General features: G+C 40.5%; 1 protein-coding gene across 1 annotated transcript in view; it reads right to left on the bottom strand.

Annotated features, from left to right (window-relative positions):
• Positions 1-5,125: 5,125 nt before the first annotated feature.
• MET (MET proto-oncogene, receptor tyrosine kinase) overlaps positions 5,126-17,392 on the bottom strand; it is an 84,162-nt gene continuing 71,895 nt past the window's right edge. The window contains exons 18-20 of the mRNA XM_028104916.2: positions 16,130-16,295; positions 5,445-5,581; positions 5,126-5,336 (exon numbers count right to left, since the gene is read on the bottom strand). Coding sequence (XP_027960717.1) covers positions 5,126-5,336; positions 5,445-5,581; positions 16,130-16,295 — 514 coding nt within the window. The remainder of the gene's footprint in view (positions 5,337-5,444; positions 5,582-16,129; positions 16,296-17,392) is intronic.

The following is a 17,392-nucleotide window of genomic DNA, read 5'->3' as shown; positions in this document are numbered from 1 at the left end:
ATTTACAACATAGGAGCCAAGAATATACAATGGGGGAAAGGACAATTTTTTCAATAAATTGTGTTGAGAAAACTGAACAGCCGCATGTAAGAGAAGGAAACTGACTACCATCTTACACCATACACAAAAATTAACTCAAAATGAATTAAGAACTTGAACATAAGATCTGAAGCCATAAAACCCCTAAAAGAAAACATAGGCAGTAAACTCTTTGATATAGGTCTTAGCAATGATTTTTTGAGTCTGATGCCAAAAGCAATGGCAACAAAAGCAAAAATAAATAAGTGGGCCTACATCAAACTAAAAAGCTTCTGAACAGGGGTGCCTGCATGGCTCAGTTAGTTGAGCGTCTGGTTCTTGACTTCGGCTCAGGTCATGATCTCAGGGCCTTGAGATTGAGCCCCATGTTGGGCTCTGTGCTAAGCATGGAGCCTGCTTGGGATTCTCTCTCTCTCCCCCTCCACCCCTCCCCAGCTTGTGCATGCATGTGCACACACACTCTTTCTCTCTTTCATAAATAAATAAATAATAAATAAATAAATATAAATAAGTAAATACATAAATAAAAATAAATAAAAAGCTTCTGCACAGCAAAGGAAGCGTCAACAAAACGAAAAGGCAAGCTATGGAAAGGGAGAAAATATTTGCAAATCATGTATCTGATAAGGGGTTAATAATAAAGAATTCAACCATTCAACAGCAAAAAAAAAAAAAGATTAAAAAATGGGCAGAGAATCGGAATAGACATTTTTCCAAAGACACATAGATGGCCAACAAGACACACGAAAAATGCTCAACATCGCTAATAATCAGGGAAACACCAACCAAAACCATAATGAGATAATCACCTTACACGTTAGAATGGCTATTAACAAAAAGACAAAAAATAACAAGTGTTGATAAGGATATGGAGAAAAGGGAACCCTTGTGTATTGTTGGTGGGAATGTAAATTAGAAAACAATATGGAGGTTCTTCAAAAAATTAAAAATAGAACTACTATTTGATTCAGTAACTTTACTTTTGGGTATTTATCCAAAAGGGAAAAAAAAACCCCGGTAACTCAAAAAAGATATATGCACGTTCATTGCAGTATTACACACAAAAGCCAAGATATGGAAACCACTTAAGTGCCCACTGATGGATGAATGGGTAAAGAAAATGTGGTATAGATATACGATGGACTATTATTCAGCCACAAAAAAGCAAATCTTGCTATTTGCCACAACATGGATGGACCTTGAGGGTATTATGCTAAGTGAAGTAAGTCAGACAGAGGACAAATACCATATGATCTCACTTATATGTGGAATCTCAAAAAATAAAAAAACCTCACAAAAACAAAAGAACAAAAAAACCAAGCTCAAAGATTTGGAGAACAAATTCATGGTAGCCAGAGGTGAGACAGAGGATTGGGACAAACGGGTGAAGGAGGTCCAAAGATACAAACTTCCACTTATAAACCGTGATGCTTCTTCAAGACAGTTTACAGATCTAAGAAATGCAGTTAAAATATGCACTAGTTGTGTAATTTTGTCTCTTCCATTAAATTCCTTGGGGTGGGAGGGACTAGATTCTTAAATCTCCATTACCTAGTACATGTGCTTGACATTTATAGCTGCTAAACAAACATTAATCGAATTAAATGAAATACTAATCAGTTTCTTTTATATAATGCTAACTTGTTTCTTGAACCAAATTGGGTAGGTTAATAATGTAAGACGTCTGCAAATATTTGAGGTTCTTTTATAGGTTGTATATTCCTTCCCCATATTTCTTTAAGGATGCAATCTGCTATGTAGGTCAGAAAGAGCAAAAATATAATTGATGCCTACATTGTGAAGTGAAAAATCCTGTAATTAAAATTCAGACCATTGGGGTGGCTCAGTCAGTTGGGTGTCTGACTCTTGATTTCAGCTCAGGTCTTGATCTCAGGGTTATAAATTCAAGCCCTGCGTTGGGCTCTACAGTGGGCATGGAGCCTACTTAAAAAAAAAATTTCAGAGCATCAAGCAAAATTTTATAAAGGAAGATCCTTTTATCGCTCTCTTCCTAGAAAGGTCCTCTCCTCCCCCATGTCATTGTTCACCAAATATCATGCAAGCTACATAGGTAATAACTGCATCTGTGGTGGTTTAAAGTGATTAAGGATAGGAAAACTTGGTTTCAGTTCAGCAGTTATTTCAGAATCTACTAAGTGCCAGATACTAGGGATATAAAGATGACAGGTTCTTGCCCTTCGGGGCATGGAGTCTGATTGAAGTTCTTAGAGAGGTGCATTTCTTAGCTGGGAGTTTGGCTGTGTATAAGGAATGAATTCTCTCTCATAAAGGATCAGCCCCCATTGTATTTTGTAGGCACCAGTTTCATTTTTGGGTCTTTTTTGAAATCGGATTGCTCCAAAGTGCCGCATGATTTTTCTTTTTAAGATTTTATTTATTTGACAGAGAGAGACACAGCGAGAGAGGGAACACAAGCAGGGGGAGTGGGAGAGGGAGAAGCAGGCTTCCCGCCGAGCAGAGAGCCCGATGCGGACTCGATCCCAGGACCCTGGGATCATGACCTGAGCTGTAGGCAGACGCTTAATGACTGAGCCACCCAGGCGCCCCGCTGCATGATTTTTAAATGACTGAAATATCACCTCTGAATTCCCTTACCATTCCAAGAATATTCACAGAGATAACCTGAAGGTATGTTCTCTAGTAGCTGGGGGCTCCTGAATGTTGGTAACCTTTGTAGATAGAGTAGTTTTAAGGGGCTAAGAAGGCCTCTCTCCTCCAACACCCAACTAGATATCTCTCTGCCAATTATGGGTTTTCAGCTTTATTGTTATAGCTTGTGGTCCAAGGCTGCAGCTTGTTGGAGAAGAGCATCATGCTAAAAGGAGGAGACCGGTGCTCTAGCAGTTGAAAGAGAAATGTGGGTAATTTGGCAACTCGGGGCAAACCACTCTTAGAGAATTCCTGAGATTCAAGGATGCAAATTCCTTTAGCTGCCCAGGAATTAACTAAGGTTCTCATATATGGATGGTCTTGATGCAGCCAGATGGAATCAATCTTAGGCTTCCTCTGTCATTATGTAAATGGAATAGGTAATCAAGCATGACTAGCAATAACCAACTCTCAGTAACAAGCTGATACATTATTTTAATTGTATGATTTATCAAAACAACAACTATTAACATACAAAGTACCATTCAGCTCAACTGCAGGTATAGGCAGTGACAAGTATCTAATTCTTAGAGGAACCACTTACTGTCACAATCTGTCCAGACACATTAACCTAAGGACATGTTTATAAATAGCAAACATGATTTTCACATTGCAGCTTTCTCAAGCATATTATATACAGGTGTGTAGTCTTCTTGATGGGTTGTTTCCACAAGCTCTTTCTGTTGTTGATGCATTCATCTCTGGATATTAGTAGAGATATTTGTTTCTGCAGAGTTTTTTTGGTTACCCATTTGCAATATTTGTGCATTAGTATCACTCTTTAGTCTTCTGAAACAACATTTAAATTGGAATATGTCTCTACCATACAATTCCTTGTGTCTTCTGGTAAATTCCACTATTGTCAAAGAGTGTAGGTTGTAATCACTCTCTTGCAACATCAGCCCAGCTCTACTATTGGGCTTCAGTGTAACACACCCTCTTTATAGCTTTGCTGTGTTAACCCTTGGCTTCAAGTCCTGGTGATGTAATGAGGGTGGGGTTTACTGGCAATCAGTACATTTCCTTATCACTATTTACAGCCATTGAGAACTATGCTTTTACTAATCCAAGTCTGACATACCTTTTCTGAAATGTTCACAGTGCAGTATTTTTGTGGCCTAACAAAAGTTTTCTTATATCATTAAAAATAAACATTTTTATAAAAATATAATACTTTAAATGTTTACACTGACAAAAACAGAGTATCCTGTGCCACATGCACTATACAGTAGTAAGCACAAAATCCCACAGAACAAAACATTACAAAAGTCCTGCCCAGAACAACTGTTCATCCAGGTGAAATGGCCAGAACTCTCAGTTGCTTTTATTTCCCTGTAAAATATGTTTTGCTTCCCACAAAGCATGTTCTAATGAAAAACTGGACTCCCAGAAAGTTTTATTACCTCCAATTATTTGTGGGGTGGGAAGCTGCCACCTGAGAAAGAGGCTAATATTTCCAGTCCATCGATCCTTTCTTTGCCCTACATGAGCCATGATAGGAACCAATGAACCTTTTAGTCAGATGTATTCTGCTTTAACAACATGCTGAGTTACCTTTAAAAACACTTATCCCAAATCACTTGTTTTATTTTCAGAGTCGTCATAAAAAAACAAAACAAAACAAAAAGACAAACCATCTAAATGTCCACAATCATTAGAATAGTATCATTCTCAGTTGATTTCTAAATGATAACTAATTATTTCATTGTGACTAAGCTATTTTATGAGAACCTTCTTAATGTCATCTATGTACAATATGTAAATATACCTATTAATTTATAAACACATTTCATGTCCTGCCATTTTGAAATGTTCACTGCATTGTCTATGGATTTTTCTCCATGAAAAGGAATGTGATACAAAAATTTAAAAGGGAATGTTTGCCTAATGGGCAAATGACAACATCAGTAATAAAAAACTTTAGTGACCATACAGCACATGGAAGTTCTTTGAACCATTTTAAGTCTAAATGAATGGCTTGGTACTGGGGCCACATCTGTCCAGGACTTTACCATTTCTTCTGAATTTTCTGTGATCAAGAAGTCCTCAAAATTCATTGCCTCCGTTCCTCATATGAAATCATGTAGGATCCTGATTTTTAAAAATTTCAACCTAGAATTCAGGTTTTGGCCTGAATGCACAGGAGCATCATCACAGCTGTGGGGTTGCTGTTGGTCACTGGCCTATGGGACAAAGCTTCTGGCTCTGACGCTCTGTCTGCTGAGAAATTCCTTAGAATCCAGTCATTTTAAATAGCAATATAAAGTCCTATAATAGTGCAATCTTGGCAAAAGCAAAAAATATCTGGTGCCATTTCAATGGCCAGGCAGTGAAAAAAAAATTGAATAAAACGTAGCCTGTTGTTTGGAAAGTTCTTTGATGTTTCTCAGAAGGGGGCTGGTGAGTTATCCATCCGTCATGTGTCCCCCTCGCCATCAATGTTATCTTGTGATGACAACAGAGAAGGGTATGGAGCAACACATTTGACATTCACATAAGTAGCGTTCACATGGACGTAGTGCTCCCCAATGAAAGTAGAGAATATTGCTGATATCCTGGAGACCAGTTCAGAAAAAGATGGGCGCAGTTCAGCTTTAGGGTGCCAGCATTTGAGCATCACTTCATATCTATTTCAAAAAGGAAGAAATGCTATGAGAGACATTATGAAGGCAAGCATTTTGGTAAAAGTAAAGAATATAGGAATGACAGAAGATTCTGTTGAAATTCCTACTTACAAGGGATCTGGGCAGTATTCGGGTTGTAGGAGCCTTCTGCCTTGCAACAAGTAAACTGTTATATCAAAGGTGTTGACGTCAGGGTAAGGTGGTGCTCCTCTTGTCATCAGTTCCCAGAGGAGGACACCAAAGGACCACTAGGCAAACAATGGAAGGGAGAATCCAGGTGAGGACTGTGACCGTATGAACATGAAAGGTGATCAGTAGGTCTTGATAACTAAATTTGGCTTGGCATATTCAATACTAATGCTCACTGGGGCAAAAATTTCCTTAAAGGCAATTAATAAGCTATACATTTTATGATTACACCAGAATTGGATAAAGTTTAGATTATAAATAAATGTAAAGTTTTTAAAAAGAATATCTGAAGTCCACATGATGATTAAGATGTCATCTACAGTTAGTACAGTATGGTTTCCAGGTTCTTATAGGGTCAAAGCATCAACATGTTTCTATCCTTCCCTTTTCTAACAGTTTCACTACAATTTTATATTATTCATAAAAGAAGATAAAGGAAGCTTTCCAAGATTTAAATTTGTTAGATTTCTGAATGAATGTAAATACTCTTTAAGAAATGTAACCATAAACAAAAAACCCAAAGAAACAAAAAAGAAATGTAACCACATCTCTCTGTTAATGTTAAAAGGCAAACTCTAAGTTAGTGTAAGTAGAAATCCATATTAAAAATCAGAAGTGATAAAACTGCTAGGCAAGAAGGTTCTCCATTGAAAACTAATTTCAATAAAATAAATGTAATTTAAAAATGTTAAAGTACAAGATTGATATAAAACAGCTGTATCAGTACTTTGTAGGAATACTGTAGGGACACAGAGAGGTTAAGTGACCTGCTAGAAATTCCCCCAATAAATCTGAATTCACATGGGGATAAACACTTAAGAGTTCTTGACTCTCAGGTCTTTCTTGGTCTACTAAACTGCACTAAATATGCAATTTCTTGATTTAAAGCTACTTGGAACACACTAGGTCATACATATTATCTCCCCCTGGACGTGTGCCAAGGTGAGATGACACAAAGAGAGTAATTCGGCTTGTGTGGGTCACCGCTGGCCAAAGACCCTGGAAATCAGCTCTTCCTTAGCAACACATCTAGGCCACTCACAGACTAAGAAGCATATGGGGGTTGAAATGAGGCCCTAGAAAAAAGGAGGTTTGGAGGGAAAGGAGAACACAGACCAGATAGGCAGAGCAGGAAAATAGAACATTGAGAACCAACTGCATCTTGTAGCGTTCAGCCAGGAGAATAAAGCATGTCTTTCTGTACACTGCCACAGTCCGGAAGAAACTAGGTAGATACTGTAGTTGCTGATACAAATCTCCGTTAATGGTGCTTTCATTTGCCCAAGTGCAAGAGCCCTTTACCTAGGCCACTGACTGCCTTGATCTAAATAGAGAAAACACTCTTTCCTACGTGGGAACTAGATAACTTTGCAGTCCCCTGCAGCCTCTCAAAATTGAAGTTTCCAAAGACTGAAAATCTTGAGTCACTTCTGACAACTTCACTGTGTTAGCCTTTAAGTTCCAGAATTTGCATTAAAGTTTAAATCAATTTAACAAGTATCTACTGACACTTGGTGCACAAGTAGGCTACTGTCCAAGTTACTGGATGGGCCTAAGGTTGATTTAACAGGATTAAGAGTATTACACAACAAACTGTCACACAGAACAGTAAGACAGAATAACTAATATAGAGCAATAATGGAAAAGAGGTACAAATGCTGTGAAAAGTCAAAGAGATAATAGTGGGGTCCTGAGAAAGGCTTCCGGAAGAAAGCGACAGTAAAGTAGATTTGGAAGAATGGGGAGCATTTGTTTTCCAGGTACACAGAATGTGAGGGCAGGAAGAGTATTCTGGATGGAGGGAACGGGCCCAGCGGTGAGAGTCCTTGTGTGTGTTTTTGAACCATATAAGAACAATAGGTCACTCTGCTTGATGTATGGAGTAGATGAAGCAGAGAAGGGATAGATAGGGTTGAAACGAGACCATGCTGTGGGGGTTTTTGAGTGTTGAAAGTGGGTGAAGCTGAAATGGATGAGATCTGCAGTTGAGCTCGAGGAGATGCACCTGTAAACACTACTCTTTAGACAAACAGGAGAAGCCCATTCACATAAGAAGACCAGCTGGGGGGGGTGGTTTCTGAACAAGAACAGGTGAGGGGTGCTACTGCATCTTGGCAACATGGAGTCCAATGAAACTGAACTGTCAAACTAGGGTATATATATCCCAAAGAGTATATATCATACAATAAGCCAGGAACAGTCCTTTAAAAAAAGATTATTTTATTTAATTCTTATAACAACCCTGTAATGTAACTGATTTTGTAGATGCTTTAAGGATGAGGAGAACAAAGTTTTGAGAGGCTGATTACTTGTCTGTGATTTGGTCTCCTAACCCACAGCCTAGGCTATAGGTTGGTCTGGAGGCAAATTCACAGAAATGGGGGCAGAGCTGGGGAAATTTCTGAGGAATTATAGGACTTGGGCAATGGCTAGGGATCAGAGGAGGGTTGGAGGACTCAGGGGATAGAAGCGGTGAGAGGGAGGCAGCTTCCAGGGAAAGCACAGTACTGCCTACTTTCCAAACTCCCCGGAATGGACTGGGACTGACAAGGCGGTGGGGAGAGGGGCAGTGAAGGAGGAGAATGAGGCCGACCTAGAAGAGAGAGGCTGGGGGCGAGGGCAGGGAGTAGGAAGGAGAGAAAGAAGGAAGAGGAGGAGAAAGAGGAAAAGAGGAAGGGAGGGAGGAAGGGAAGAGAAGGGGGGAGAAAGGAAGAAAGGGAGAGGCAGGTGCACATGCCTGTGCATCAGGAATGATGGAAAGAGGTCAGTTTTAGTTTCTAGACAGGAGAGCTGTGCCATTCACGTTTAGTGTGTGCATGGTCCAGCCCTTCTGAATACCTGAGCACCAGCAGTGAGCTCATCTGAGGAATCTCTGCCTAACTTTATCAAAGGTGAAGATCAAGGCAGTTATTAGACATGAGAGACCATTAAAAGCCAGAAAAAGTGATAGAAAGTGACACAGCTAAGGCGAGTAAGGAATGGAAACAGCCAGCTTTGAGCACTCAAGAGTAGGTAAATTGAGGGGTGCCTGGGTGGCTTAGTCGGTTAAGCGTCTGCCTTTGGCTCGGGTCATGATCCTGGGGTCCTGGGATCCAGCCCTGCGTAGGGCTCCCTGCTCAGCGGGGAGTCTGCTTCTCCTTCTCCCTCTGCCTGCCACTCTGCCTATCTGTGCTGTCAAATTAATAAATAAAATATTAAAAAAAGAGTAGGTAAATTGAGATACAATACAATTTGCAAAAAACCCACAACTGATTAAAAAATGGATAAATTCATAAAATTTTATCAGCTGGTAAAATGATAAAATTTTCAATAAAATTGAAAACTTCTGCTCTTTAAAAGATACCAGTAAAAAAATGAAGAGGCAAGCCACAGACTAGAAAAATATATTTGCAAAAACATGTATCTGATAACCTGTGCCTGTAATCCAAAATATGTAAGGAACTCTTAACTCAATAATAAAGAAATAAACTATCCAGTAACAACAACAACAAAAATCTAAAACTTAAAAAAAAATGGCGAAAGGACTTGAGCACACACTTCGCTAAAGGAGACAGAAGGATGGCAAATAAGCACATGAAAAGATGCTTAACATTATTAGTCATTTGGGAAATATGAATTGAAAAGAAAATGAGGGCGCCTGGGTGGCTCAGTTGGTTAGGCGACTGCCTTCGGCTCAGGTCATGATCCTGGAGTCCCGGGATCGAGTCCCGCATCGGGCTTCCTGCTCAGCGGGGAGTCTGCTTCTCCCTCTGACCCTCTTCCCTCTCGTGCTTTCTATCTCTCATTCTCTCTCTCTCTCTCAAATAAATAAATAAAATCTTTAAAAAAAAAAAAAAGAAAAGAAAAGAAAATGAGACACCACTACAGCCTACTAGAATGGCTAAAACTCCCAAACCAACAATGCCAAGTGCTGGTGGGGATGCCGGACAGCTACAACTCTTACATATTACTGTTAGGAATATAAAATGATACAGGCACTGTGGAAAACAGTTGACAGTTTCTCATAAAGTTAAATATACACTTATCTTAAAACCCAGTAATCCTAATTCTGGATATCTACCCAACAGAAATAAACCTTTACACACAAAACCTTTCAGCAAATGTTTAGCAATTGTAACTGTATAAGCATTGCTTAAAACTGGAAAGAACCCAAATATCCTTCAAATTGGGGAAGGGATAAACAAAATGTGGAACATCTGTACAATGGAATACCACTCAGAAGTAAAAAGGAATGAATTACTCTGCTATGAAAAACAGTATAAAAATTAAAAATAGAAACTACCAAAAAAACCACTACCATATGATCCAGCAATCCTACTTCTGGGTATATATTCAAAGGAAATGAAATCAGCATCTTGAGATATTTTCACATGCATGCTCATAGCTACATTATTCACCATGGCCGAGATATGGAGGCAACTCTAATGCCCATCAACAGATGAATAAAGAAAATGTGGTATATACATATAATGGAATATTATTTAACCTTAAAAAAATCCTGTCATATGCTACAACATCAATGGATCTTTTTTTTTTTTTTTAAGATTTTATTTATTTGACAGACAGAGCACAAGCAGAAGGGGAGAGAGGGAGAAGCAGGCTCCCTGCTGAGCAAGGAGCCCGATGTGGGACTCGGTCCCAGGACCCTGGGATCATGACCCGGGCGTAAGGCAGCTGCTTAACCAACTGAGCCACCCAGGCGTCCCACAACATCTGTGGATCTTGAGGACATTATGCTAAGTGAAATAAGCCAGTCACAAAAAGACAAACACTACATGACTCCACTTAATATGAGGTATCTAAAGTAGTCGAGCTCTTAGAAACAGATAGGCTGTCAGGAGAGGGAAATGGGGAGTTATTCAATGGGTATCGAGTTTCAGTTTTGCAAGATGAAGTTGTACAGATTAGTTGCACAACAATATGTATCTTGTTAGTTAACACTATGGCACCATACACTTAAAAATAGTTGAGATGGTCAGTTTTCTCTTATGTGTTTTTTGCCACAATAAAAAAAAAAGGGAGAACATCTAGATACATTGATACTACTAATACAACATGGATAACTCTCAAATGCATTATGCTAAGTGAAAGGAGACAGACTCAAAGGCTATTTACTGTAGGACTCCATTTATATGACACCTAGAAAAGGTAAAACTGTAGAGACACGAAAGAGACCAGTGCTTTCTAGGTCCTAGGATAGGCTAGGGGTTGACTACAAAGGGCACAAGGAAATTTTCCTCGCTTATGGAACTGTTCTATATCCTAGTTGTGGTGGTCATACAACTGTATGCATTCTTCAAAACTTGACGAAGTGTACGTTAAAAAGGGTAGAGTTGGTATACTGCATAATGGTGATGCCGTTAACAGAAATAAAGAAGTGAGGAATTGACAGTTGGCGGGAAAGACCTGGACTTTGAACATGGTAACTTTGTGATGCTGATGAAAACAATCCAGGAAGGGAATGGTTGAAATTGTTGAGGGAGGTTGATACATAAAGACCTCCCTCCACACCCCACCGAAAAATATCCTGAGTGACAGTTGCATGTAGGATGTGAGAGAAGGAAGAGAAGCCATCAAAAACTAAAGAGAACATAACCCAGAAGCAAGAGGAAAACCAGATGGTACAGTGTCTCAGAAACCAAAGGAGGAGGACATTTTGAGAAGGAAGGGGTGGGTGTTGGACAATGGTAAGTGCTGATGCAGGGTGAAAGAGCCTGCTGGTTGAACAACTGAGAAGTCAATACTGACATTGAAGCACGTGTACTAAGTGCTACACACTGTATAAGACTGGGTATGAGAAACTGCAAACAGAGTGACACTTCTATCTTGTTTGAATGGGCTTCAAGAGAATTTCGGATTTTAGCTGAACTCTATCTGGGTATTTGTGAGAAAGTGGACCTTTCTATAAGCAGGCAAGTGTTTGCTTGTAGGTAGGTCTCTACATACAAGCTTATCACATGCTTTTGGAAATGTGCCATGTCAACATTCAAAAGATTGTGCTCTCTTGGAAATTAAACTTAATGCAAATTTACCCATGCAGTCAATAACCATTTGCCAAAGCAGCACTGCCTATGGATTACACATGTTCACCCTTTATGTAGTACAATACAGCATCTTTCAATGAGAGGGAGAGAGACATAGCACTTCGTGTCTACGGAAGCTTACGTAAATTTCCAGTCAAGTATTGGAGTGACAGTTGCTGTCTGAGAAGTGTTGGCCTCTGTGCTGTGTGTCCGTGTGTGGAGGTAGTAACATGTGTGAGGGTTTGTCTAAAAGCTCAGAATCCCACCTCTTGTCTTGAACATTCAAGATTTCATCAGGTTCTTTTTTTTTGTTTTGTTTTAAAAGCTCTGCTGAGATATAATTAATGTATCATAAAACTTGCTATTTTTTAGTGTGAGTCAACGATGTTTAGTGTATTTATTTGTGCAGCGATTGTCACAATTCAGTATTTATTTATTTATTTTAAAGATTTTTATTTATTTGACAGAGAGAGAGACAGCGAGAGCAGGAACACAAGCAGGGGGAGTGGGAGAGGGAGAAGCAGGCTTCCTGCTGAGCAGGGAGCCCGATGTGGGGCTCGATCCCAGGACCCTGGGATCATGACCTAAGCCGAAGGTAGACGCCCAATGACTGAGCCACCCAGGTGCCTCTATTCAGTTTTTTTTTTTTAAGATTTTTTTTTTAAAGATTTTATTTATTTATTTGACAGAGAGAGAGAGCACAAGCAGGGGGAGCAGCAGGTGGAGGGAGAAGCAGGCTCCCCACTGAGCAGGGAGCCCAGTGCAGGACTCGATCCCAGGACGCTGGGCTCATGACCTGAGCTGAAGGCAGCTGTTTAACCGACTGAGCCACCCAGATGTCCTAAAAGATTTATTTATTTATTTTAGAGAGCGAGTGAGCAAGAGAGTGAGCGAGAGAGAGCGCAAATGCACGCGCACACACACAGCAGGGGGAGGAGTAGAGGGAGAAGGAGAGAATTTCAAGCAGGCTCCCCGCTGAGCATGGAGCCTGAGGTGGGGCTGGATCTCATGACCCTGAGGTCATGACCTGAGCTAAAACCAAGAGTTGGCTGCTTAACTGACTGAGCCACCAAGGCAGCCCCACAATTCAGTTTTTAGATCAATTCTAATATCCCAGAAAGTTCTCCATGTCTGTTTTAATCTTTGCTCCTGCCCTCAGTCCCAGGCAACCACTGATCTATTTTTTTGTCTCTGTAGTTTTGCCTTCTTTCTAGAAATTTCATATAAATTGAATCATTCGATATACAGTCTTTCTGAGTCTGTCTTCTTTTGCTGGACCTAATATTTCTGAGGATTATCCATGTTGTAGCAGGCATTAGCAAGTAGTTCCCTTATAGTGCTGAATGGTATTATTCCATAGTATAGAAATGACATGTTTTGCTTATCCATTCACCAGTTGATGGACATTGGGATTGCTCCTGGTTTTTTTCCTATTATGAATAATACTGCTGTGAACATTCATGTACAAGTCTTTGTGTGGGCACATGCTTCCATGTACTTATTGCTAGCTATTCATATATCTCTTTGGTAAAAGGTCTATTCAAATAAAATTGAGTTATTTTGTCTTACTGAGTTGTAAGAGTTGGTCTGGTTCTTAATGGCAGACTAACAGTCTGGATGGAATGTATGCTCTTTGAGGACAGGTAAGTTCTCCCTACCTTATGCCTTCGCCTGCCACCATCACTAACATCTTCCCAGCCTACCTCTTCAGCACTCATTTCTTTCATCTCTTTCAGGATCAAAATCACAGGTATTACACTCTATCATGTACTATTACATCCTCTTATTAATCTTATCCACCCCAAAGTCCCATCCCTCCACCATGTCCTGTAACACATTTATTAAAAACAAACTCCCAGTCACTCTCAGCTTAGTCTTTAATGTCTCCCCCGCTTCCTCAGAAACTGAAACTCTGCTTTCACTCGAAGACCACAGTGTCTTTGAAACCTGCTGACTCACAAGGAGGAGGGCAGATGACTGCTTGCTTCCCAATGCCATACTCAGATCCCTGTCCCGTGATCTCTCAATAGCTGCCAACCCTCTTTTTTTTTTTTTTAAAGATTTTATTTATTTATTTGAGAGAGAGAGAGAATGAGAGGTAGAAAGCATGAAGGGAAGAGGGTCAGAGGGAGAAGCAGACCCCCCGCCGAGCAGGGAGCCCGATGTGGGACTCGATCCCGGGACTCCGGATCATGACCTGAGCCGAAGGCAGTCGCTCAACCAACTGAGCCACCCAGGCGCCCAACCCTTTCTCTTTTGAAGTCTATGCCCTCCATTAATATTATTTTTTGCCTACCTTGTTTCCTGATGTCGCCAGTTTACATTTTTTCCCTTTTCAGTTGTTACCTTCAAGGACTGAAAATTCATGTTTCTCTACCTCTACACATCACAGTCCTCTTGACTTACTATGTGCAAATAGAGTAGGAGTACTCTCTATCCCATTCAACACCCAGGCTCCTCAGCCCACTCTAGACCCCCAAATCATTCAAATCACTCAGCTTTCAAGACTGTTTTTGTGTACTGAGTAGCAGTGGACCCTGATGACCATACCCCATTTCTTTCTGAACCTTTCTCTTCCTCTTGCTCTCATGACAGCCTCTTCTCCAAGGTCTCCTACCTCTCTGCTCTTCTCCCTCATTTCCTATGTGTAGGTTCTCCTGAGTAATTGTTTTTGGACTCTAAAAAAGTCTGTTTCTACCCTTGACCTCTGCTATGGACTGAACTGCGGACCCTCTACCCCTATTCATATGTTGAAACTCTAATTCCCAGTGTGATGGTTTTAGGAGGTGGGGCCTCTGGGAGGTAATTAATTTAGATAAAGGTGGAGCCCCCCCTGATGGCATTGGTACCCTCATGAGAGGAGACACCTGGGAGCTTACTCTTGCTCTTTCTCCTGCATGAGGACACAGTGCACGCCAGGAAGAGAGCTCTCGCCGGAACCCAACCATGCTGGCACCCTGATCTCACACTTGAAGCCTCTAGAACTGTGAGAAATAAATGTCTATTGTTTAAGCCACCCAGTCTGTGGTATTTTGTTATGGCAGCCCGAGTTGAATAAAATAACTAACGAGGTTGTACAAGCTGCAGATCCACATTTCCAAATGCCCGGTGGACCTTTCTGCCTGGATGACTTACTCCCAAGTCAAACTCCGTATGTTCAAGCCTCAACTGGCATTTTTCCTCCTCAACCAGCTTTTACTCCTTTGCTTCATGTATGTGTTACTGCACTAGCATATAATTTTGCTCATCTTTGACTTTTATCAATTTCTTGTTAAATATTGTTATTACCTCTGAGATGCCTTTCCTTCCATCTCTTTTCTGTTCTACAGTTTCTGTATTATTTCAAGTTCTACCTCAAACTTCATCTTCCTGCATCTACTCCTCTCACAACAGAATAAAGAATATTCTCTCTTACAGAATAAAGACTGTAGTGTTATCTGATTACACTTTAATGTTTCCACATGGCCAGAGAAGAAATTCCAGACTCCCTAGTTAGCTTTCCAAGAACCTCTATGATCTAGGATGAATATATTTTTCCCAGTTTATCCTCAGAACTTCCCTGTGTGCCTTCTATTTTTGCCACATCATCCACTGCTTCCTGTTTCCTTAGAACTTTAAAGATGCATATACTTTCCTGCCCCTTGGCCTCACCTGGATTGGTATTTATTTCACTGCCCATTCTATCCTCCTTTAAGGCCTATACCAAGCACCACCTCCTCCCCCAGGTGGAAGGGAAGTGAGGAATCTGGCTGCTCAGGTGAGTGTCTCTCCCACCCTCAGGACTCAGTGCACTTTTGAAGCTTGTTTGATGAAAGGATGAACTTTGTAGATAAAGAAGGACACATTTCTAGATTTTTTTTTTTTTTAAGGAGGTTGCACGCCCAACATGAGGCTTGAACTCACCATCCGACCCTGAGATTAAGAGTCACATGCTCTACCGACTGAGCCAGCCAGGCACCAAGAAGGGCATGTTTCTAGCTGGACGCAGGGATAATGCCCTCACTGCTAGGCCTGTCTCAGGTATAGCTTTCAGATTTCTTGAGGGGGAATTCAGCTGCCCTTTTGCGATGAGTGGCTGGACTAATCCCAGTCTACTCTGTGTGACAGCTATTCATGGATATGCCTTCTCTTCTCTGCTGAGCCAAAGTTCCTGGAGGACAGAGTTCAGGCCTGGTTCAGCTCTGGGATTTCCTAAGGACCTAGGATGGTGCCCTGCTAGACAAATTTTTTTTTTTTTTTTAATATTTTATTTATTTATTCATGAGAGACAGACGGGGAGAGAGAGAGAAGCAGAGGGAGAAGCATGCGGGACTCGATCCCAGGACGCTGGGATCATGACCTGAGCCGAAGGCAGACGCTTAACCATCTGAGCCACCCAGGCGCCCTAGACAAATGTTTTTGATAAACGAATGAATTTATGAAAACTATGGGTTAGACAATCAAGGTCATTTACACTTACGAAGTAACTGAAATTAGTGGTGTTGAAGGTTTCCTTTTTTGAAAAAATAAAATAGACATAAAACTACTAAGAATGTTGGGTATGAAAGTAAAAGAGGAGAAGGTCAGGGATGATCAGGACATTACCACATCTGACTTGGTGGTAAACTTCTGAGTTTGCAGACTTTCTAAAGCCATCCACTTCACGGGCAGCTTGGCACCTGTTTTGTTGTGTACACTATAGTATTCTTTATCATACATGTCTCTGGCAAGACCAAAATCAGCAACCTTGACAGTGAATTTCTCATCCAGCCTACGGAAAGGACAAAAATTATTACTGGTGGCTGAAACAGAATAATTTACAGTGATGCTAAATATCTACAGGTCAGAACAAGGACTTCATATCTGAAATCCATAACTTCTGCAGAGTGGGCTTCATCTGGCCTCTACTGATTAACGCTAAATTACAATGGAATTCTTGAATAAAAAAGCTCGCCATTTATATTACAAATTCAACAGGTCAACGAAAGAGATCAATGAATGATGTGGCATAAGAAAACCCCTTTTGCGTTAATGGTAATAAGGTTGGTTCCCTTCCTAGCTTTCCTTTGTTGCTAAATCAAGTATGCCAACTGACTACCCCAAGCAATCACAGATCTCTGTTTGTTATTTTACTAGTAATGCTCAGCTGTGTGGGGGAGATATGATAGAGGACTGTTATTCTACCTTTTCTTTTTCAGATGGGCCAGGTTATTACATAAAACTCATATATCCCATCACTGAGGTAAAAGAGAAATAGGATACCGAGTAAAGCCTCTAACAAAACCAGCAAGGCTCAACAAAAACCAATTTCCGCTATCTGAGGCCATGCATCCTTTGTTTAAGCTGGCTTTTATGTTGTTACATTGACCCAAACCAAGGTAGGAAATTAATAGCACAGCTCTCTCATTCACACATACCATAAGTCATGCATCAGTGCTATGTGAGGAAAGCAGTGAATCCATTACAAACTGTTGACTGTTGAATTATACAGCTCAGGCAGCCAGACACAAATAAAGCTCTTTGTATATTCATTCCCCAATACCATTTTTGGTAGGGCTTCTGCAGGCTGACTTCAAATCCAGTCTTAGGAAGTTGCAATATGCTGGTATTTGTGTTACCAGTCCTCTCCTTTCAACTGTGAAATGCTGAAGATCAAATTCTCCCTCCCAAACACTAATGCAGTGTGAAACCACAACATTGGGGGCTACTGGTGGGAAGGGAAAAGAAAAGCAAAAGCACACAACAGCTGTTTAAGACCCCCTCTGGAGAATTCCTTTTAAATTCTCCATCTGATAAAGCCTGAAAGCCCTGCCTACCTCCCCAGTGCTTACATATGGATTTAAAACTGTGACAGAAATAAAGGACTTT

Source organism: Eumetopias jubatus, unplaced genomic scaffold, assembly GCF_037043125.1.
Source record: "Eumetopias jubatus isolate StellerSeaLion01/CBP00866 unplaced genomic scaffold, mEumJub1_p1.0 scaffold_14, whole genome shotgun sequence".
In the NCBI taxonomy this organism is placed as follows: domain Eukaryota; kingdom Metazoa; phylum Chordata; class Mammalia; order Carnivora; family Otariidae; genus Eumetopias; species Eumetopias jubatus.
This window is presented reverse-complemented; position numbering and strand designations above follow the sequence as displayed.